Raw genomic sequence first — 21,801 nt, 5'->3', positions numbered from 1 at the left:
CTGTAACAAATAATATCTTTTTTATGGAACCAAAACGTTGCTAAACAGAATGATGACTTGAATTGTGAGAATGAAAGCAAGTCACACAATATTATACCTGATTGATCGTGAGAAAGAAATCAAGTTCACACAATACAACTGATTGATCGTGAGGGGGGAGAATCAACTTCACAATTCTACTTATTGATCATGAGAAAAAAAAATCTAGTTCTCTCCATCTCAAATTGTAGATCATTTGTCCTTTTCTAGTAAAAATATATATCTAGAAAAAAAATCAAAACAACCTATAATTTGGAACAGAGGGAAGACCAAAATAACCTATAATTTGGAAGTGAATGAAGTACATATGATTGCAGCAGATGACAAAACAACAGCTGATTACAATGTGATACAACGGAGAATCACTTGATAAAATATGGCAATATATTAATTGTCAAGCACTGCTCACATACTGGGTTAAGTATGACAAAACACTTAGTCAATCATGTAAAATATGAGGCAACTACCAAGCAATTATGGTAATTAACTCCCGGGCAGGAAAATGAAAGGGTTTTACATGCATACGTGATTAAAGCATTGGTGATTTAGCTTTGTTTGAGTCATATTTCTGTAGTTCACGGAAATGCAAAAGAAAGTTAATGGCGTTGGAGTAATTGGCATGCCCACAGATCAGAGGCTCTCCTTGATATGGACTTCTCCCTGGCATATTAGAAAACGGTCTGGAGGGATTAGCCAACAGCAGGTCAGCAAGATTCCACCCAAAATTTCCGATGGGATGGGATTCACCGATGCATCCCAGTTTCACAGAGGCTTTGAAGAAGCACTGCGATGCCAATCAGAACTTCGAAACAAGTAAAAGCATGAACCGCAAAGAAATTTCAATCCCTCATGTACAGAAGTTCATCTATATATTAGAACTAATAAACCAATACAGTACTTAATTACCACTAACTTAAAATGTTCTGCAATGCTTGCAATCTACACGACCGCGAACAAGATGCTATGAGAGCAAATCTGACATTGTACACAACTACAAGAACAATCTGTTCCCTGATGTTTCCTTGAAGGTGAAGCTAGCAAATGTTCCAATCACACAGACATGAATAAACATGAGAAGACAGCTCCTGAACAGCTGACTAAATCCAGGCATCCAAGAAACCCAGACTCGCTGAAGTCAATGTTCCTATGGTCAGAACTGATTCCACCTTATCTAGCGCAGGAATCAATCGCTGTCCTTTGCAGCATCTGCAAGTGGTCAGAAGTGTTATTCAGAAGAAGGCATACAGAAATTATTTTCCTTGGTATTCAGATGGCTGGCACACCAAGGGCATAAAAACAATTGAATGCCCAGAGGCGGTAACAAGCAGAAACTTTTGAATGAAAGAGAAGGAAAGAGACAACCAGCAGGAATTGCAACCAGTATGGGTAGAAAACTATATGATAATAGTGTGGGGGAAAAACATAACGTTGAATTCAAAAGATTGCACATGGTAGAATGCTTAAACTATGTAAGTGCACCCACTTAGCCTGCTAACTGCTGCGGTAGTGTAAACTTTTCATGTAAAAATGCAATAAACAGATGCAAAAAGCAAGGTTAACAGCACATGAACTACAAAAGTGTGTGCTGAATCAAATATATTATGAATCTATGATAACCATATACAATCATGATAGAAATTCTCAACCCGCTGGCCACTGTCGGAACATACAGATTTGAGTGTAATGGAACTATGCACAGCGAGCTCGCATGCAACCTGTTGCATTCTAAATTATGAGTAACTAAAAGGTAGTGTGTAGTTCTTTCAGTTTCCACCATTCCAAAACAGAGGATGATTCAATAGCTACTAGATGTTTCCGCAAAATGCCTCACCGAAACAGCCTTTTAGGATTTTTCACGATACCGTCTACCGAAGGGACCAAGTTTTTTTTTTTTTTTTTTTTGAGAGAGAGAGCACACATACACCATGTATGCAGATACTACAAAGCTCAGGTTCAAGAATATCGTCCAATTGAAGCAAGGCAACATGTGTGCTGCAGTGCATATAGCATCAGCCATCAAGGTTTTTCTTTTAGGAGATTAAGATGACAGGATTACATCTAAAATCAGGCCAGCTGCTAGTGTGGAGCATAGAAAAATCTGTCTAGTGGCAAGAATAAAGAAATGCCCAGCTGGCAATGAAGGCCCTTCATGTTTGTTACTTCTTCGATCCATTTTCAGGATCCAAACTTGTACAGAGATATGATGCGCTTTCACAAAATAAATATGATTGCAGCAGTAAGATCATCTCCAAGATAGCAAAAATGTTGAAACTCTTTTTGGGCAAGTTTGGTGCGTTCAACAGGGCGATTCTAAGGGAAACTCCTTCCTAATTGTAGCTGGGGCAGAACTGGACTATAGTAATTTAAAGAAAACTACTGCATACTTAAAAGTGCACTTATCTCAACATTAAAGAACTTGTAAGCCGCTGAAAGCAAATCATGTAAACAAATGATTGAATCATACCATCAGCAGAACCATCGCCAGCTTCCGCATCATCATTAATGCCTTTGTCTGCACCCTCTACATTCTCCTCATCATCTTCATCATCGTCTTGCGCATCATCATCTTCATCATCATCACTATCAGCTTCTATTTTAGGTGGTGGTGGCAGGGGTATGAAACTTGATGTACTTCTCCGACGAGAACTAGTGATAATATTACTCATGTCTATGCCCTCAAGTTCCTTTGCTCTTTCTTTTCTTTTCTTCACTGCTTTGATTTCTGCCCATTTAACATTAAAAGGCATGTTAGAGAAAGAGGGATGAGCCTAATGTGGTTCATTTTAATACCTTACAGAACCAACAACTTCTGTTATATTCGAAGTTTGAGAGCAAGGCAAAGGTTACTGGTACCGATACATCACACAATTAAGTAAAAAAACAAAAGGAAACATAAAACAAAAGTTTCCCTAAATAACCTATTAAACAAGAAAACGCACCTTTTTCAGAAGGATTTTTTGACAATCCTTCCTTTTGAAGCATATCCTCTAACTCCTTTATCAAACATGCCTCACGTTTGTGCTCAGGAGCTTGTTTGGCTTTCCGATACACAGTAGGTGGAATACTAAATTAAAGGAAACATATTAATAAATTTATCATTCTAAAAATCCATAATTTGATATGGTAAATCAAGTACGAGGTAGTACGTCATTCCACAAGACTTGATTATCGACTTCAGATGCTCTACATGTTTCCCGTAAGCTGGAGCCTGTTGCCGTTTTCTCTGCACACCAAAACATGAAGATATATGAGTAAGACACACCTGTTCACATGAAAAGAAATTAAGTGTGACAAAAGTTCAAGCTGAAAACCTTGTTATCTTCCTCAGCAGATGAATGAGAATTATCCTCTTCTGCTGAGTTGCCACCCTGTTCATCAGCATTTCTATCTGAATCTCGTTTTGCAACCTTTTTAGCCTTCAGGGTTGACAGTTTCTTCTCATCTGCAACTTTTTTCTGCTTTTTGATGACTTTACCCTTTTCTGCCCTTTTCTTTCTTGGTCTTATATCCTCATCGCTGTCTTCCATCTCACTCTGGCTATTATTTAATTCAGAGTTATCTGAGTCTTCACGGGTTCTTTTTGAACCTTTACTTGTTTTTTGGTCAGTATCCATGGGAGGTCCCTTTTTACTTTTTTTCTTTGTCCCATTTGCAGGTTCTTGCAAAACCTGCCACACAGAAAAGAAAAGAAACAGAACCAAATTTCATATCCTCGAATTAAAAAATATATAAAAAAGTTCAAACCACATTCAATTAAAGAAATAAATGTTACTCATGCATATATTAAACTGACCTTGTCTAATTCTGTAGTAATGAAGTTCTTGTAGGCATCTAAAGCTTTCTTCCGAAGCTTGAGATCTTCTTCCAAAGTACGGCGAACTCCTTGCAGAGTAAGAGTTCTGCATTTATTTCATTTTGTGAATACATACTGGATAGCGAAATGCACAAAAGGCAGGTAATATGGACATTGAGTAGTAAAAAAGGGGCATTGGGTATACCCAAAAACATCATTGCATTCTCTTTTCTGTTTCAGCAGCCGTATTTTTATGGTCCAAAATCTAGTGTCCAAACTTCAAACCCCAATGAGTAAAATACAACACTAAATAAGTAAGCGCAGTCTAGGAAAACTTCTTAGAACAGAATACCCAAAGTATATTCTCACAATACTCCTTGCTAATTCTACAAATATTGAGCAGGATATGCAGCAACCATTCCAACCAAAATACTCACTCCGACCACAAAGCATTGACAGTTCTCTACTTATCATGGACTCGAGGGTGCAACATTGATCAATAATTTTCCAATAGTATTAGAAAAATATAGCATGATGAAAGTACAGTTGATGGTGTGTCTGTTAATATCATTTTCTTGTCCCAATGCTTCATATGCATTAGCATGCAAAGTTGAAAAGTTTAATAAATAAAACATGGTAACAATGGAGATATGTATCAACTTATGATAATCGTACATTAGCAACAAGTAGTGGAGAAAACATACTCAGAATTCTTTCTAAAATAAGTAGCCCTTTTCTCAATGGCTTCTTTTATCATGTCTTCACTAATATCACTGCTGGAAGTTTTATTCTTTTCTCCCTCGTGATCATTTCCTGTCTCATTGGATCTTAATACTTGATCGTCAGCACTGGAGGACGTTTTTTTTGAAACAGGTGTTGGTTTAGCATCATCTGGCCCTTCTTTGGATAAATTGTCATCTTTCGCATCAGCATCCTCTGATGCATTATCATTTGTGTTTTCATCATCAGATTCAGCAAAAACCTGTTACAATATTTGGCCAAAAACAAAAAGGGCAAGAGAGAGTGAGTGATACAGAAAGCGATTAAAAAAAAAGATTGACAGGATCTTCCGAAACAAAAGGTAACAGGCTCCATCTGGAAATAGAACTGCCACTATATCAAATATAGATATATCATATATCCGGAGAACCTTGGTCCCAGTTTTTTAGAGAAAACGACAACATGAATTTTCAAAGCTCGTAAGTGCTAACTTTAAATGCAAAATCAGAGCCTGGAATTTAAGATTACATAACATTAGCTGTATAAGTGTAGTGACATCCTTATAAAAACTACCACTATCCATCAGTTTTCCCTTAATTTTGAATTTACTGTGCAGAACATAATATGCTGAGCACGATCCTACGCACGTTAGTAGATAATGGTCTGAAATGCATATTTCTTAAAGGAAAAAGGATGGATTAATAAATTTCGCATTTTTTGTGTGAGCAGTTGGCATAAATAACCAAATCACTTGGAACACGAACACAGTGGGTTTGGACAAATAATCAAATAGATGGGGTAGTAAACTATATTATATACTTTCAAATTCATCTGGTTCCATCTGAGGACTCAAAAACTGAATATATTGAATACTTAAGTACAGGCCCCAACAATTTTTATCAGGATATTTTCATCTTGTTAACAAAACCATTTGGTAAATCTGTAGAATTAAGAAGTATGCACAATGCTCAGTTATATTTTTCCCACTTTTTTAGAAAAAAGAAAGACCATCTAAGAGTATGGAAATTTGGATGTATAGAAAAACCATCACAACACTTTAAAAGGAATACCTCTGTAAACAGCTGAACATACCTTGTCTACACATTGCTTTATGAACTTTTTGTGTGCATCAAGTGAATATGTCTCCAAACCTAGGTCCTTCTCCAGTGCTCTCCTGACGCCTTCAAGGGTCAAGGAGCTGAAAAAGAAAACCTCTTGTGTAAGTGTTACACTCCTCTTTGTTAAAGCTGAAAAAGTTCAAATCCAATAACCCTCTCTACTCTGAAATTGACTCTTATTACAAAATCAACATTAAGCCATATAACCACTAAAACTATAGCCAGCAGGTCATACTGAAAAAAATATTAACCATCAGATCTGATCTATTAGACACCCAAACGGTAGAAGTTTTTAAAACCATGCATCCTGTGATGAAAACATGAAAAGGCTCCTTTCAGCCTTTTATGAAAAGGCATGTTTATATGGTACATTTAATAATTTACTTCAGTTAGTGATTGAACTTCACAAGACTAAATATACCTTGAAAGGACAGCATGTTTCTATATACGACACTCTTAGAAAAAATATATAAATACATAAGAATTGTTCAAAGATGGTAGAAAAAAATTCTATTAATTCCCCCACAGAAAAACATCAGTGAGCGTTAGTAGTAATGAAAGAAGAATATCATATCCGCCTCCTCTTACTCTTGCTCCAATTCACGCAGAAGCCATCACAGCCAAGCCCTCAAGAAAAGGCACAAGACAAGAATTGATCACCCCAAACAAAACAACAACGCCCTCTGTTTCAAAAGTCAGCGCCAAGGCACCAGGCGGAGCAGCACTGCGTCGCGTAGCACCTAGGCTTTTTTTTCACTTAGAGCAGTTTAAGATTTCATCTATTTATGAAAGTTTGACTAATTGGACATGGATATAAATATGGCCATGGAACAGTTATGAAAGCATGAGAACGTCAGATTTTTTTATTTCAATATTCCATTTTTTAGCTACTTAACTATAATTATAGCCATCTGCAAAACTACAAGTGCCTAGGCAATGCCGTAACCTAGGCAGAGCCTGAGAGCCTAGCACTTTTTGAAACACTGACAACACTCAACAGTGAAATCATTGGCTCCCGTGAAGAACTGAAACGTGGATTCAGGGCAATATGAAAGCAATCAGCATAAATTGAAGACAAAGGGTAAAGATCCCAACTTGGGTTCTACTGGAAAACAGGATAACTTCTCAATCATGGCAATTATCTGGGATTACAACAGGCAGGCCATTGTATATAAATACAAAGTAATCAAGTTTAACAGCCGAAACGACAAAATAGAAGGAAAGAATGAGCTGGACGCAACAATAAAAACAGAAAACCACTTCGCGCCACAACACAACGGCCGGCAAACTCCCGCCATCGGATTCTTATAAACGAATCAGCACGAAGAGATCTCTGCCGCCTAAGTGTTTCAACATGTTCATATTCAGTTGCCTCCTGTCTTGACAGGTGAAACCCCCCAAATTTCCATTTTTCCCAAACCTCTAAAACCCTAGGAGTTGCCGGCTGCTGCTGAGACCAGCACCACCCACTGAGAAAATCCTGGTTCAGGATTCATCACCAGCGCTTGCTGCTCGACTTCTCCACCTACCCATCCGGTCACCACGACGGCATAATAAGGATCCCCGCGCCGCCCCCACTACTCCAAAAGCTCAAAACCCTCCCCCAGTCCAGGAACCTCCGATGCAAGCACAGGCCGACCAACCGAGAAGCGCAGCAATTCCAGACGCCAGCGGCAGCCGCGTCCATGGACCAGAACCCGAGGCCCCGCAAAACCCTAGGGGGGGAGAGGACGGGCGGCCGCACCAGCCCGAGGAGGCGGGGGAAGGGGAGGGAGGTGTGCTCACTCGGCCTGCTTCTTGAAGTCGGGGACCCGGGCGCGCATGGCCTTCTCGATCTCCGCCTCCGTCTCGCGCGCCACCCCCGCGGCGGCGTCGGCGTCGTCTCCCATTGGGTTGCCCCGGCGGGGGTGGCCGCCGCCTGCTGCTGATGCTGCCCCCGTCGCTCGTGCTCGGCTGCTGTTTTCGGTGGAGGTGTCGTCGCAGTAGGAACACGCCGAGCACGGCTGCCGGGTGATTTGAGGGGCCGAGGCGTCACGTTGGGCTGGGCCGGGCCCCAGCCAACGCGACACTTAACGATTGGTGGGCCGCGTCCACCCGGCCTATATGTATCTGGGCCTGGCCTAGCCTGGCATGCGGCCGCCCGTGGAACCTATATATCTTCCGGAAGTTTTTTTTCTAATCATCTTCCGGTGTTTGAGATTCGTGCAGCCTACTTCGACCGTTCGATTTTGTTACCAGGTCTGGTGCCCAGACTCTTTATCCTTTCGCCGTTTTCTCCGTTCCCGTTCCGAACTCCGATTCGTGTTCGTCGAGGAGGCGATCGAGGCGTGCTGTTAGGGTTTCGTTCGTTGGGGATTCTCCTCGGCGGATCTATGAATTTGTCGTAGTTGCGACGGTTTTGCTGCAGTAAGTAAATCGTCTGTGCTCCTTCGATTGTTCGTCTTCTTCGTTTCATCCCCCCGCATCGTGATTTTGGTTGATTTTAGACTCGTTTTCGTTAGGTTATTTTTGGATCGACCGAAGTGTGTTGTTAGGGTTTCGTTGGTTAGGGATTCTCGTTGGCGGATCTTTGATTTTGTTGTAGTTGCGGCGCTTTTGCTGATTTCGTTAGGTTCTCCTTCGATTATTGTTCTTATTCGGTTCATCCCCCATCGTGCGCTGACTTGACTCATTTTCGTTAGGTTCTTTTTGGATCCTCTTGTGGTTTTTCTCGATGGCTCGTAAACGGCGAGTTAAACTTCAATCTGATGCTGCTTTGGGGGAGTCTAGTTCTCATCGTGGTCCAGATTCAGCTACGCCTGGTTTTAGGGTGAAGAGGGCTCGGCGAGTTAAACTTCAATCTGATACTGCTTTGGGGGAGTCTAGTTCTCATCGTGGTCCAGATTCAGCTACGCCTAGTTTTAGGGTGAAGAGGGCTCGGCGAGTTAAACTTCAATCTGATGCTGCTTTGGGGGAGTCTAGTTCTCATCGTGGTCCAGATTTAGCTACACCTGGTTTTAGAGTGAAGAGGGCTTGCATTTCTTGACCATCTGCGAATGTTGTTCTTACTGATGAGGTTTGTTTTCTTCTTCTTCTTACTTTTTACTTAATGCTAGTACAATTAATGATGTCTACTTATCTAGTTACTAAATATACTATGTGATGTTTTATTTTGAAGTTATTTTTGTACAACTTTGTCCATGAGTACTTTATGGAGGGGTCTAATTTTTTTTTAGTAAAACGGTTAATTCTATTGCTTTAGTTTCAAATCCAGTACAAATGAATATCCTGCCAAGCCTTCTTAGTTTCATTTACAGCTTCAGATAAATACCGATTTTCTTTTACCAGATGTTTGAGTATGTTGCACTGTTTATATTAGTTTGTTTACATATGGTGCTTTATGTTACTTTGTTTGTTTCTGCTTCAACTGTTATGGTTTAACTTGTTTTATATGCTTAGTTTATTTCTCCTTTTTCCAAGGTCAACAAATATATTCTTATGCATCAACATTTGAATACTTGCAATTCAACATTTATGTATATGACAGTCAACTAATAAGTTCATGTGTAATAACATATAGGTTATCAACAATTTTCTACTTCTAGTTCTACATTTAAATTTTACTGTATCAACTTAGTTGGTCATTTGTTTTCAATGTTTATGTACTTTTAATTCAACAAATACAAAGTCAACAAATACATTCTTATGCGTCAACATTTTAATACCTGCAATTCAACATTTAAGTACATGACAATCAACATTTATGTAAATGATAATTAACTACAGTGTTCTGCTGGGGCTTAATCTTGTAGTTAACTGGTTACTTCTAGTGCCTTTTTTTTTCAAAGCCATGAGTGATGATTAGCTTCTGTATTAGCAAATTGTCTAAGCATGGTGTGCTTTTTCGACCTGTGGTCTGATTTATTATTACATATTGTTTTCTCCATTATTAAATACATGTTATTGATGTTTTGTAGTCTGAAGAGGATGGTGATGGAAAGCATATTAAGCTAAGATGGTCTACTGCACGTGTTGCAAGAGTTGTGAAAGATCTGTTGCCTGTTCAGAAGGGATTTATAGATAAACATGATTTTGGGTTTGTCTTTGATATCAAGAGTTTCAGAGTCCGTGTTGAATTCATCGAGTGGGTGATGTCCAATACTTTTGCCACTTCATATGAATTCTTGTTCAATGAAAAGAGCATTACTTTCACTAAGGAAATGGTCGTCATAGTACTTGGTGTCCCATCTGGAAGTATTCAAGTTGATGTTGACTGCTCAGATTTTGAGGATGAGGCACTTGTTGAAAAGTTCAAAGCAGAATACAAGGAAGGGAAATCATATCCTATAAGAAAGTGTGTTGAATTGATGACTGCAGAACAGGGTGAACAAGCTTTCATGAGGCACTTTATGCTTTTTCTTATTTCAGCCATTCTCATTCCTGGAAAGTCTAATACCTTATGTGTGGAATATTTGCCTTGTCTGCTGAAAGTTGAGTTGATACCAAAGTTAGACTGGGCTGATGAAATTTTGCATGTTGTTATGCATGAAGTTCATCGTTTCCATACTTTGAGGGACTATTTTGGACATCCTGTAGCAAAGAAACACTTTTATATGGAGGGATGTTTACCACTGTTGGCTGTAAGTATCTTTTCTTTTGATGCTTTCTACTTCTTTCTTGCATTACAATATTATATGATCATATTCTGTTATCAAATTCCAGATTGTTTATACTGATTTCTTGGATTTGCCACAAGACAGTAGACATATCCATAGCTTGAGCTATGCAGAGCCAAGGATCTGTCATTTATCATCAACTGATTTTGACTTTGTTATGGAAATAGATAGAAACAACAAAGCTCGCCCACATGTATATGGAATGCGTCCGGTATGGTTTCCTCGTTTCACAATTAATTTATTGAAAATTTCAATCTACTTTTAGAGATATATCTGCTAAAATGTTCAATAATTTTCATTTTCCTTTTCAGTTTCGAGATATATCTCAGACACCCTATCGCTTAGCGCAGACTGTTGAAGATGGAATGCCTGCTGTTGTAAGTTTCTTTTCCTTATATTTCTCGCTTATATTTTTCCTTCTTATTTTTTAATTGTAGTTCTTACATCTTATATTCATTGATTTTTTTCATCTTACTAGTTCTGTTTTAGTCTCTTCATGCTGATGTCCAACGCTTAGTTGACAACCAAAAGCTTTTGTGGAAGGATGATTTGAAATTTTTGCAGAAAAGTTTTAACCAAGCTCTTGATACTCATGTTCATGGATTTGCAAGTGATTTCAATAATGTGTATAAGGCCAGATTAGAAGAAATTGCAGCTCAGAAACGTTCTGGCTCAAATGGTGTTCCATTCGATCATGTTGGAACTTCAACTGGTTTTCGATTCAATGTTCAACCTACTACAGGTTAATATTCTTATTTTGTTATTTCTTAAAGTATAATGTTTAATAGGTTAATGTAAAAATTTTGTATGCAGTTTCTGAACTATAATATTCTGAAGCTATTTGTTTCCTTTTTTGAATTAGATGCTGCTGGTCGTTATGATGATACTCCAACAGGTTAGAATTCAAATTTCTGTTACATCATGTTTTGAAATATCAAACTATATATTCTGAAGGTAGTTCTTTTTGTTTTTGCACTAGATGATATTGGACATGGTGACTTACCTTATATGAACCCTGACTTACACAATTCAAATGATGCTGACAGACTTTCCCATGATCAAGGTAAGCATTCTTCATCGATATAACAGTAGCTGTTTTATTTTTAAATTGTCAAGTATAATTTCTGAAGCTATTTTGTTATTTTTTCAAATTAGATGCTGCTGGTCATGATGGCAACTTTGCAACAGGTTAGTATTGTAAATTTGCTATATTCTCTATTCAAATTATATTTGCAATTTCATAAATACATATTCTGAATCTTGGTGAATCTTTTCGTTTCCATTAGATGATGTTGGACATGATGACTTACCAAATTTGAACGAACACTTTGATAATACAAATGAAGGACAACAACTTTCTCCTCATCAATGTAAGTTTTTTCTATCTCTTCTCCAAACATTATCAAGTACATTATGTTGACAGTGTTAATTTTGTTAATTCAGATGGCAATCGTCATTTTTCATCTTGTTTCTGGGCTAATGATGAATCTCCATGCTCTTCACAAAATATTGAAGATCTATTTTTTCATCATGAACATGAAGATAATGTTATTACTTCTGAAAATAAAGATGCAACAAACATTTCATGCTCTTCAACTGCAAAAGATCATGCTTTATTTCTTGATGTACCAGCTACTCTTGCTGAGAAAGATCAAGGAAAATTAGGCCAATCTGGAGATGAATGTTCAATTGGTCTTTTAGATGGCTCCCCATCTTTTGATTCTGCAAACGAAATGTTTAATGACATGCACATCAATACTTCTCATTCTGGTGATATTTCTCCTGGAATTTCTGGTGATACCTCTCCTCCTATTTTAGAAGTCATTCCTACTGATTGTTCAACTGGCATCAATAATGCTATGAGTTTTGCTTCTCCGGAGACTATTTCTGCATTTGGTAATATATATTCAACATATTTTTACATTTCATTCTAGTGTTTCATAGTGTTTTGCTAAAAATTTCTTTTTCATTATTGTATTCAGCACCTCCTACTCTTCATGCTGAATCAAGTCTTGGTCCCAGTACTATAGATTTGAAAAACTGAAAAAAGAGAAAAGCTGCAGATGTTGCTCTACAAGAAGCACCCCCACTAGTTGTTACTGTTGATGATGAAACTGAAAGTTTTTATCAGAAATTTGTGTCTAACAATGCATTCAAAAATGCAAAGTCCAAGAAAATGTTAGTGCTCTATTCAAACTCTGTTCTTCATTTATTTTATTGTCTATTCTTGTTATGTAATTTTCACTTTTCATTTCCACTGCAAACTTAAAATTATATGTGTTTGTGCAGTGGTCCTTTTGTAGCTGTTGGTGATGTTTAGTTGAGTTATAATGAGTTTCAAGAATCTCTTAAGCCCTATAGAGACATCAGTGATAGAGTAGTGTCAGCTTATTGTGCTGTGTTCAATGGTACTCTAAGGAAGTATCTGTTTGATAAGTCTGATCGAAAGAAAATTGCACTATCTCCTTTCCTTGGGGTATACTGTTTTCTTTCTTTATCCATTCTACATATTTCTTTTATGTGTTCTTAACATAATTTTCTCTTTTTATTTTAATAGAAAAATTTGCTCGTTAGTCCTGCTACTTTTGAAACCAGAGTCTGCATTGACGAATTAAAGAAAGAGCATCAACTTCTTAGTATAAACTCTGCAGACATGGTTAGTATTGTTCTAATTATATAATTGTATTAAAACATAATTTGATCTACCTTTTTTGGATCTACATGTATTGGTCTATAATTTATTTTATTATCATTTTTCAGATTTTCTTTCCAGTGATCATCCAGCGTCATTGGGTTTTAATTTGTGTTAATCTCCTTTACAAAACACTGAACTTTTTTGACTCTGTCAAAATGACTTCAAAACAAGACATTGAGCGTATCCTCAAAAACTTGGTATGTTTTCCATTACTACCATTTGTTAGAAACTTTTCCCTTTCATATCTATCCAATCTATTTTGCTAAAACAATTTTTTATTTCAGGCAACCAAATTTTCAACTCTTTGTTTGGAAGCAAATGTTTTCAGTGAAGTATTCAATCATTTCAAATCATACTCACCTGCCAACTATCCTTACGAAGCTATGGTGTATGTATTAAATAATTGAATTTCTTTAATTTGTCATCTTTTCAATAACTTCTAATGTTACTTATACATTTGATTTTTTTTCATTACAGTAATGAAACTCGCCGAACTGTTAGTCTTAATTGTGGATTCTACTACATTCTTTACATGGACACTTTTGATGGTTCCACTGTTAGAGATTTTGAGCAGGTTTGTCACTACTTCAAATGTTTACACGACTGCTAAAATTTCATGGATTTGATGTTTCATACAAATTTATATTTCTAGTTTCAGGCTACTGTATTGCAGTATTGGAAAATTGTTGCATACAAGATATTCCACTCTTCACTGAACAAAGCTGCTGAAGATATCATGAAGCCATGTCCTGCCAAGTCTTATATTCTTTCTAAAGAATAGTTTGTCGCCCTTCTAAGTTTCAGTAGTGGTAATTTTCAACACTGTAACTCGGTGTTATGTTTTGTAAATATTTTCCACTACTTGTTATGTTCCTTGTGACTGCTGCTGGTGATGTAAGACGTACAACATTTCCTTTTTACCAGATGCTTTGACTATGTTTGCTCTGGGATAAATCTTATGCTTCAAGACCTCCTACTTATATGCCTTGTCTATGTCCACAAATTCGTATTTTTACTTCAACATTTAAATGCAGCCAATTCAACATCTGCATACATGACATTCAACTATTCAGTTCATGTGCGACAACATTTTTTTAAATAAACTGGATTCATTTTTTAAAAAGTTTATGTCTATGAAAATCATCTTAAAACTACTTCGCAACAAGATTTTCAACTCCAATTCTTCAATATTTAAGTTATCAACATTTTTATACTTGCAAGTCAACATTTATATTTTATTGTATCAACTTTATTGGTCATTTGTTTCAACATATACATATTGTAATACCAACAAATACATTGTTGCACTGTTCACATTTCTTTACTACTCTGTTCAACTGTACATGGAATACCATTCAAAACCATCAAGTAGTAATAATTGCAGATCAAATGTAATACCATTCAAAATCAACTAGTAATAACAGTGATTACCATTCTCAAAATTGTAGATCAACATTTAATAATATTTCACTTCAACATAATTACATAATATGATTCTACAGTATTTTTAGTAACAGTGATGTTACAATAAAATACTTAGTTTTCAATTCAATATCAAATGAACTGTGTAACTCTTCTCTTTCTCGTTCATCTACAGCTTCTTCTTTTTCTTGCTTGCATTTTTTTCTTCTCTTCTATGATAGGTTCTGCAGGATGTTTCAGTCGGTTCCCTTTCTGTACAGATTTGCCATCTCCAACTGCTGGATCTTTCAATTACCTCTGCTCCATTGCTTCTTCCTCAGCTACTTCTTGGTCAGTATTCAGCTTTCTTTTTCAAAATTCTTTCATGGAATTTATCTAATTCCTCAAGAAGTTCTTTGCTTTCAGCTCCATTGTTACAAATATCTGTCCATATAGCTGTTATTTTGTTGTTTACCATAGCATATCTAATTGCCTTTTGAGCTTTGCTTCACCCTATTTCTTTAGTGCATTCTTTTTTCTGCTTCTCAAGCTCTTCTTCTCTGTACTTTTTTGTCCATCTCCGGTTGATACATTGATCTGGTAGCTTATGGATTCCTAATTGGGTGAATAATCTCAGAATATGGCAGCAAACCATACCATCCCTTTTTAGCTTGTTACATTCACAATTAAACTCTTGTTTTGCTTTGTCAACTTCTATAATGAACTTGTCCTTCCAAAACTCTGGGTTGTGATAGTAAGAGTTCTTTATGACTGCATATTGGCGATCTTTTATGAGCTCCATAACTGAAAATGCAGTTGCGTTGAATAGCTCTGTTTGAAACTTCACAAAAATGTCCCTGTTGTAAAGTTTTGCTGCTTGCCTTTCAATCCGCTGATGTGTGCAATAGATGGGTTCTTTCACTAAACTTGTAAATCTGTTCTCATCCTCTTTGTTCATACTAGCTTCTTGTATTATTTGAAACTGCCTCATGAAATTCTCTATTGTATCTTTAGGAATCACATAATCCTTGAAGTATGAATTTGTGCTCTCACTCCTTGAAGTAGAATGAATGAATGGACACAGCACTTCCTTGAAATATACTGGGATCCACATTTTTCTCAACATGTTCATTGTTTGTAGGTGTTCATTTTTTTCTGCATCATAATCATTTAGCATTTGTTGCCATCCACTCTCAAATTCTAAAACACTTAGTGAATCATAAACTAATTCGTTCAGTTTCTTTTCCATGCCTTCTCTATGCTTTTGGCTCATGAAGGATCCACACTTTTCAAGAATATTCTTCATTATGTGCCATATGCATAACCTATGAATCACATCTGGCATGAAATCTGCAATTGCTTTTTTCATCGCTGCATCTTGGTCAGTCATGATTATCTTGGGTTTCTTTCCATTCATGGTTTCCACAAAAGTTTTGAACACCCACTCGAAAGTTTCAGCAGTTTGATCTTCAAGTAGTGCACAGCCAAATATAACATTCTTTGCATGCCCATTTATCCCCACTATTAGTGCAAAAGGCATGTTGTATTTGTTTGTACTAAAAGTTGTATCAAACGATATAAAGTCTCCATATAACTCATAGTCCATTTTGCCTCTAGCATCAGTCCAGAATATACTTTTCACTCTGTTTTCCTCATCTACTCTCATGGTATAATAGAAACCAGGACTTTCAATCTGTACTTTCTTCAAATAGTTTACTGTTGCTTCAATGTCTGAATTTCTTGTTTTGATCATTTCTTTCTGCTTCAAGTTGTCCAAGTTCCTTGCTTTGAAAAAAACATTCTTGAAACTGCCCTTCAACTCTCTGAATATTGCCATTATCTTCATTGGTTTAATTCTTGCATCTTGCAAAATCTTGGAGAAGGCCTTTTCATCATCAGTCATTCTTTTATGATTTAAGAAAAAATTTGTCAGAGATGGACTAGATACCACATTGTGATTATGCATTGTGTCTACTTTTGTAAAGACCCACTGTCCATTTATCAGTTTTACTATAACCTTCATCTTGCAATTTGTTTTCACAATATAATTCCTCCTTCTAATCCTTTGTGGGCTTTCCATAACTCTTGCCTTCCCACTTCTATTGCATTCTAGATGGTATGTCTTCTTCAAATAGTTTGTACCCTTCCTGATTGCATATCCATTTAGAAGACCATGTACACTGAGATATCTTTGTGCTTCAGTAAGACTTTGGAATCTCATTCCAACACAAGGTTCAACACATTTTTCCACTTCTTCAGGAGTTGGGAATATATAGTCTTGATTTTTAGATATTGTTGCTTCATCATCTGAGCCAACATCATCTTCAATTTCTACTTCTTCAATACTTTTTGATCTGTCCTCTTCCTCAACATTTATATCCATTTCCAAGTCATGTGATGCTGCATCTTGGTTACACTCTTCTAGAACAATTGTTTCCTTCACACTGCTTGCTTGCATTTCAGTCCTCTGATTGATTATGAGTTCCTACATATTTATATTGATTTTGCAAAAATATGGTAAAACAATCAAATCTTATTCACAAAAGATTTATATCATCATGAACACACGCAGATGTACCAAACACATTACAACCATGCATTTTTAAACAAGTTTTTTTTTACCTTTCTTGTAGTGGAATCGAATAATGTATTCTCCCCAAAATTTTGCATGATATCTACATCCATTTCATTTTGCTCTCCCATTGCAGATCTTGTAACTGTGATCTCCCCTCTTATTCGAGAAGTATCAGCCTGTATTTTTTTGTCAACATTAGTTTAATTAATAGTGCTGACAAAATATATGTTCTACTCCAATGAACATTATGATTTCTATACTATCTTAAAGGCACCTGAAGTTCTTCTGCAAAATCTTGTAAAACTGATACCATTCTATCTGTCTTTGAAGTATGCTTTTGCTTTGCACTTTCAGCAACCTGCAAATATAAAAGTTTAGTTCATTTTTCTGCAGTGTTTGTATATATATTAGAAAAGAAATCCTAATCTTCTATATTAACTGAAGCAAAAGATCCCATTGCAGATCTTGGGACTGTCATCCTCTCTATTGTTTGTGAAGTATCGGTCTGCATTTTTTTCGCCAACATTACTTTAATTAACAGTGTTGGCAAAATATATGTTCTACTCTAATGGAAATTATGAGTACTGTATTATTTTAATGGCACCTGAACTTCCTGTGCAGAATTTTGTATAACTGGTACTATGTTGTACTCTAATGGAAATTATGAGTACTGTATTATCTTAATGGCACCTGAACATCCTGTGCAAAATTTTGTGTAACTGGTAGTATTCTCTCTGCTTCCAAAGTATTTTGCTCCGCATTTTCAGCAACCTGCATTTATAAAAGATTAGTTCATCTTTGTGTATTGTTTGCATACATGTTGCAAAAGAAATCCTAATACTTTTATTACCTCTGTCACTTTTTTCTTTAGTTCATCTGCTTTGTCCTTCAACCTTCTCTATATTTCTTGTATATTAACAGAAGCAAAAGATGGGAATAGTGAAACAGGCTTCTCCCATTCCCGCAAATTAATCATTATCAAAGGAGGTGTTACAGTTTACATGATATTCAATCAGTTCCTACAGTATTCCATTAAAATCAATCAGTTCCTTCAGTATTTACAAACTACACTGATGATCAGTTTCTACTCCAATTCTACTCAACCTCAATGAATTTTTGTTAACAATCTCATCTAAACTTCTTACAAATCAATGAAAATCAAGTTGCTATTTGTGCAGCAGAATCTCTTTACCTTTGTTGGGGCTTTCCTGGTTGTTGGCGCTCCATCCCTCCCCCATGCTCTAATAGATGATGCCATGGGGATGTAGATTTACTTTTCTCCCTTGCCTATACACTGGATTATTGAATCGCGTGGAGTAGTAGTGGAATCGCAATTTCTTGGGGGATTTTTCCCCGCCAGCGCGAGGCTGGGTTCTGTTAGGATTCACGTGCCCCCTTTTTTACTTGTAGTAGAAGAAAGCTTTTCTTTTCTTTTTAAGTTGGGTCCACAAGACAGACACATAATACAAGATGCCGACTTCTACAGCCATGTCAAGTTCACTTTCCCCATTTCTTTTTTTCCGTGGTGGAGCGCGTAGTACAGCAGAGGCGACATGGCTAGGTTTGATCTATCGCTGCCTCAATCTTCATTCTGCTATCAAATCAATGAAATTATTGTTTCCATCTTCAATCATGCTAGATCCGCAACTATCCTCCTCCATTTTTCTCTCGATTTGACTCTTATTTCATTTTATCTGCTCCATGTTTGTTTCGTTGAAATCCCTCTCCGTTTACTGTGATCCGCAAGTATAGAAATGCCCCTGGTTTGTGTGATCCTGCGATCAAATCAATGGCTCTGTGTGTTCCTGCTGTCAATTAAGTTGTTTCGTGTGTTGTTGCTGTGAACTCAAATTGTGAACTCCATGGATCTAGTGTAGTTTACCTTAGCTGTAGTAACAACTCATATCTACAGTACTGTTTGTTTTATAATTTGGCCTCCAAGTGTTAGTTGCAATTATAAACTTCATTTTGTTTTAACAGAAAATTCCAACTTATCCTATTAGTTTGACACACACGTTCAGTGCCAAATTAATTAAAAGTTATACTTCAATTATGATTTTGTTTTATAGTTATGCAACTTAGCATGTTAGTTTGACATACATTCCAACTCAGAGTGTTCAATATTTTTAATTTGAGAGTTTATATTCTTTGCAGTATGTCATCAGGTTCAAAAAGGTCAAGTAGTGAACCTTCCTTTGACTTTTCAATGTTGCCAGGTTTGAGAAAATTATCTAAGGTAATTTATTGTTATAATCAATTTTGATTATTTGTCAAAATTAATTCTAATATGTACTCATATTTTTATTTTCATGGTTGTTACTCTTTTTGTATTTGCAGACATATAGTACTTGCCATTCTACCAGTTCATTTATGTCAGTTGTTAGCAAGTTAAATCCTGATCAGATACAATTGGTTCAGAAAATCGGTTTTGGTGAACTTCTCAATCTGAACTGCTCATATACACCTAAAGCTCTTGTGTCGTGGATAGTAAATCATTTTGATTTGGAATCAAATGCTATAGTTTTTTTCAAATGGATGCTCATTTAAGCTTTGTGCTTTAGCTGTCAATAAAATTCTTGGAATTCCTTATGGAGGTCAAAAGATTCTTCGCAAACCAACAGTTCAAGCTTCTCTTTTCATCAAAAATGATACTAAATGTTTGGGTGATACTCCTACAATCAAAGAACTAATTGATATTCTATCTGTTGATGTACCTGCTGATTCATTTCTTCGGGCTTTCTTGTTGTTTGCCCTTTCTACATTTCTATGCCCTACAACTCATGGGCATGCCAGTGCTAGATACTTCCCTCCACTTCTTAATGTTGATGAAATTGAGAGCTATGATTGGTCCCTTCTTGTCTTTGAATGGTTAATTGATTATGTCAAGAGATACAAGAAGAAAATTTCTTCTGGAAAATCACCAGCCTTAGGTGGTTGCACCTTTTTCCTTGTGGTGTGTATCTGATTCATCCCCAAATGCCTAGTTTTTAACTTTTTTGTTCTGATCATCATTGCTTATCTGATAGTACTAATATTGACTAACGTTGGTTCTTTTTTTTTGTGTCAGATATGTTATCTTGAATTTTTGAAGTCATCTCAAAAATGAATTTGGTACTACTTGTCCTAGATTGAATTTGTGGTCATCTACTGCAGTATCATATCTAGTAAATGTTGATTGTTATGGCGGTTTCCCAACTTATTTTGGTAGATTGCCTGTATGTATTTGGCTATGTTTCCTTCATTTTAATCATTTCATTTAACTTTTATTTGACCTTTATGCAATTTAAAATGTATGCAGGTCAAAGATATATGTTCAACACCATTTCATGATATGGAATCATCTTTTTGCAAATCCAACACATTACTTGATGATGTACCTTATCTTGGTGCACAAAAACAGTACATCAAACTGCAAGATTCAGTAAGCCATTTCACCTTCTTTTTCTTCTAGTTTATTTGGTGTCTTAATTTTCAAACTGTTAGTTATAATTGTTGCTTTTCTAATAGACCAAAAGGAGGCTTTGTGAAATATCAACCAAGATGAATATTGCAATATCTCAAGCTATTCAACAAGTCATATTTTCATATGCTTCTGAATATGCCAGCATTCTTCAATGTGATTCTTCTTCACATAGCAACCCTTGTAAGGATCACCGGGGTGTCCGACCCTAGAGGGGGAGGGGGTGAATAGGGTCGCTAATCGCTTTTTAACCTAGGGCTCAAACTACTTGCATAAGATAAACCTAACACGTCCTATACATGCTAGTTATGACTAAGGTTTATCTATGCTACTCTCTACTTACCCCTAAAGGACTTGCAACCTAGCCAATCCTAATCAAACTAACTAGGAAAGTAAAGGTACGCAAGATAGAGTAAATGCGGAAACGTAAAGCGGTAAGTAAAGAGGTAAGTGCAAGAGGGATGCAAACTCCCGAGTAGACACGGTCATGTAACGTGGTTCGGCACAAACGCCTACGTCCACGGGACACCGAGGCTCTTCCGATTACCGTCTTGCACTACGCCGCCAAGGCGATGCCGGCAAGCAAAGGCAAGTGCCCCTAAGACACCAAGTCTCGTGCACCACCACCGTCTTTCTCGGTCACCCGGCCGTAATCCACTACGGAGCTTCTCCACCAAGGAGGGGGGCCTCCTCTTCCCCCGCACAAAGTGTCGTTGCCACTCCACACCAAGACGGAGGGTCACACGACAGATTACAAGTTGCTTGCCGCAGCAAGACTTCTCTCAAGGGAGCTCTCGCAAGAACTAATCCCTATTACGAGCACTAAGCACTCTCACAAGTGTGCTTAAGCCTATATGATGTACAATGAAGCTCTATGGTGGTTGGAGATGTTCTTGGGTGTGTGTGGGATGTCCAGCAACTCCAGCACACTTCAAATGGCCGGGGTGAGGCGTATATATAGGCCACCAAGTCTTGTAGCCGTTGCTCCAACGGTTAGCTGAAAATCTGCGTACCATCGGAAGAACCGATGCCTCTTGGCGGGGTAGCGTCGGTTCATCCGGTCACTCATAACACGAAGTAGCCGTTGGACTCCTGACGGCTGACGCAGTGACCACCGGTTGAACCGATGCTTTGCACCGATGCTTCACCGGTTCAACCGGTGCTGAAGGAATCTTCTCCTGGACGCTGACGTCATTACACCGGTGGTATGCACCGATGCACCGTCGGTTGAACCGGTGCTGAAGAAACTTCTCCTGGGCACTTGACATCGTCTCTGGTACAAAGGACTGCCAATGCACCGATGCCCTTTTCTTGGACCGTCGGTTCAACCGGTGCCTAAAGGCTG

General features: G+C 37.3%; 2 protein-coding genes across 2 annotated transcripts; both read right to left on the bottom strand.

The window, feature by feature from the left end:
* Positions 1-861: 861 nt before the first annotated feature.
* Positions 862-7,660, bottom strand: LOC120685568 (protein starmaker). The gene is made up of 9 exons (XM_039967567.1): positions 7,456-7,660; positions 5,645-5,750; positions 4,537-4,814; positions 3,833-3,938; positions 3,351-3,707; positions 3,186-3,262; positions 2,979-3,103; positions 2,504-2,761; positions 862-1,245 (listed from the first exon to the last, which is right to left on the bottom strand). Exons 1-9 carry the CDS (start codon positions 7,557-7,559, stop codon positions 1,223-1,225), a joined length of 1,434 nt encoding a protein of 477 aa, XP_039823501.1. The 5' UTR covers positions 7,560-7,660; the 3' UTR covers positions 862-1,222.
* Positions 7,661-14,929: 7,269 nt separating this feature from the next.
* LOC120685018 (protein FAR1-RELATED SEQUENCE 5-like) lies at positions 14,930-18,254 on the bottom strand. Its single transcript, XM_039966869.1, has 5 exons — positions 18,189-18,254; positions 17,687-17,767; positions 17,271-17,354; positions 17,044-17,172; positions 14,930-16,906 (listed from the first exon to the last, which is right to left on the bottom strand). The coding sequence occupies exons 1-5, from the start codon at positions 18,252-18,254 to the stop codon at positions 14,930-14,932; spliced, it is 2,337 nt and encodes a 778-aa protein (XP_039822803.1).
* Positions 18,255-21,801: the final 3,547 nt, after the last annotated feature.

Source organism: Panicum virgatum, chromosome 8N, assembly GCF_016808335.1.
Source record: "Panicum virgatum strain AP13 chromosome 8N, P.virgatum_v5, whole genome shotgun sequence".
Lineage (NCBI taxonomy): Eukaryota > Viridiplantae > Streptophyta > Magnoliopsida > Poales > Poaceae > Panicum > Panicum virgatum.
Note: the sequence above shows the minus strand (reverse complement) of the source record. Positions and strands in the feature narration are given on the sequence as shown.

What these genes read in the sequence shown, in the direction of transcription:
- LOC120685568 (XM_039967567.1), bottom strand. Translation starts at nt 7,559, where the DNA reads ATGGGAGACGACGCCGACGCCGCCGCGGGGGTGGCGCGCGAGACGGAG. An exon ending in TTACTACAGAATTAGACAAG is followed by an intron (nt 3,708 to 3,832) that starts GTCAGTTTAATA and finishes TCTGTGTGGCAG; the next exon opens with GTTTTGCAAGAACCTGCAAA. An exon ending in CTGCTGAGGAAGATAACAAG is followed by an intron (nt 3,263 to 3,350) that starts GTTTTCAGCTTG and finishes TTTGGTGTGCAG; the next exon opens with AGAAAACGGCAACAGGCTCC.
- LOC120685018 (XM_039966869.1), bottom strand. Translation starts at nt 18,254, where the DNA reads ATGGCATCATCTATTAGAGCATGGGGGAGGGATGGAGCGCCAACAACC. An exon ending in ATTTTGCACAGGATGTTCAG is followed by an intron (nt 17,355 to 17,686) that starts GTGCCATTAAGA and finishes TTATATTTGCAG; the next exon opens with GTTGCTGAAAGTGCAAAGCA. An exon ending in TCGATTCCACTACAAGAAAG is followed by an intron (nt 16,907 to 17,043) that starts GTAAAAAAAAAC and finishes ATAAATATGTAG; the next exon opens with GAACTCATAATCAATCAGAG.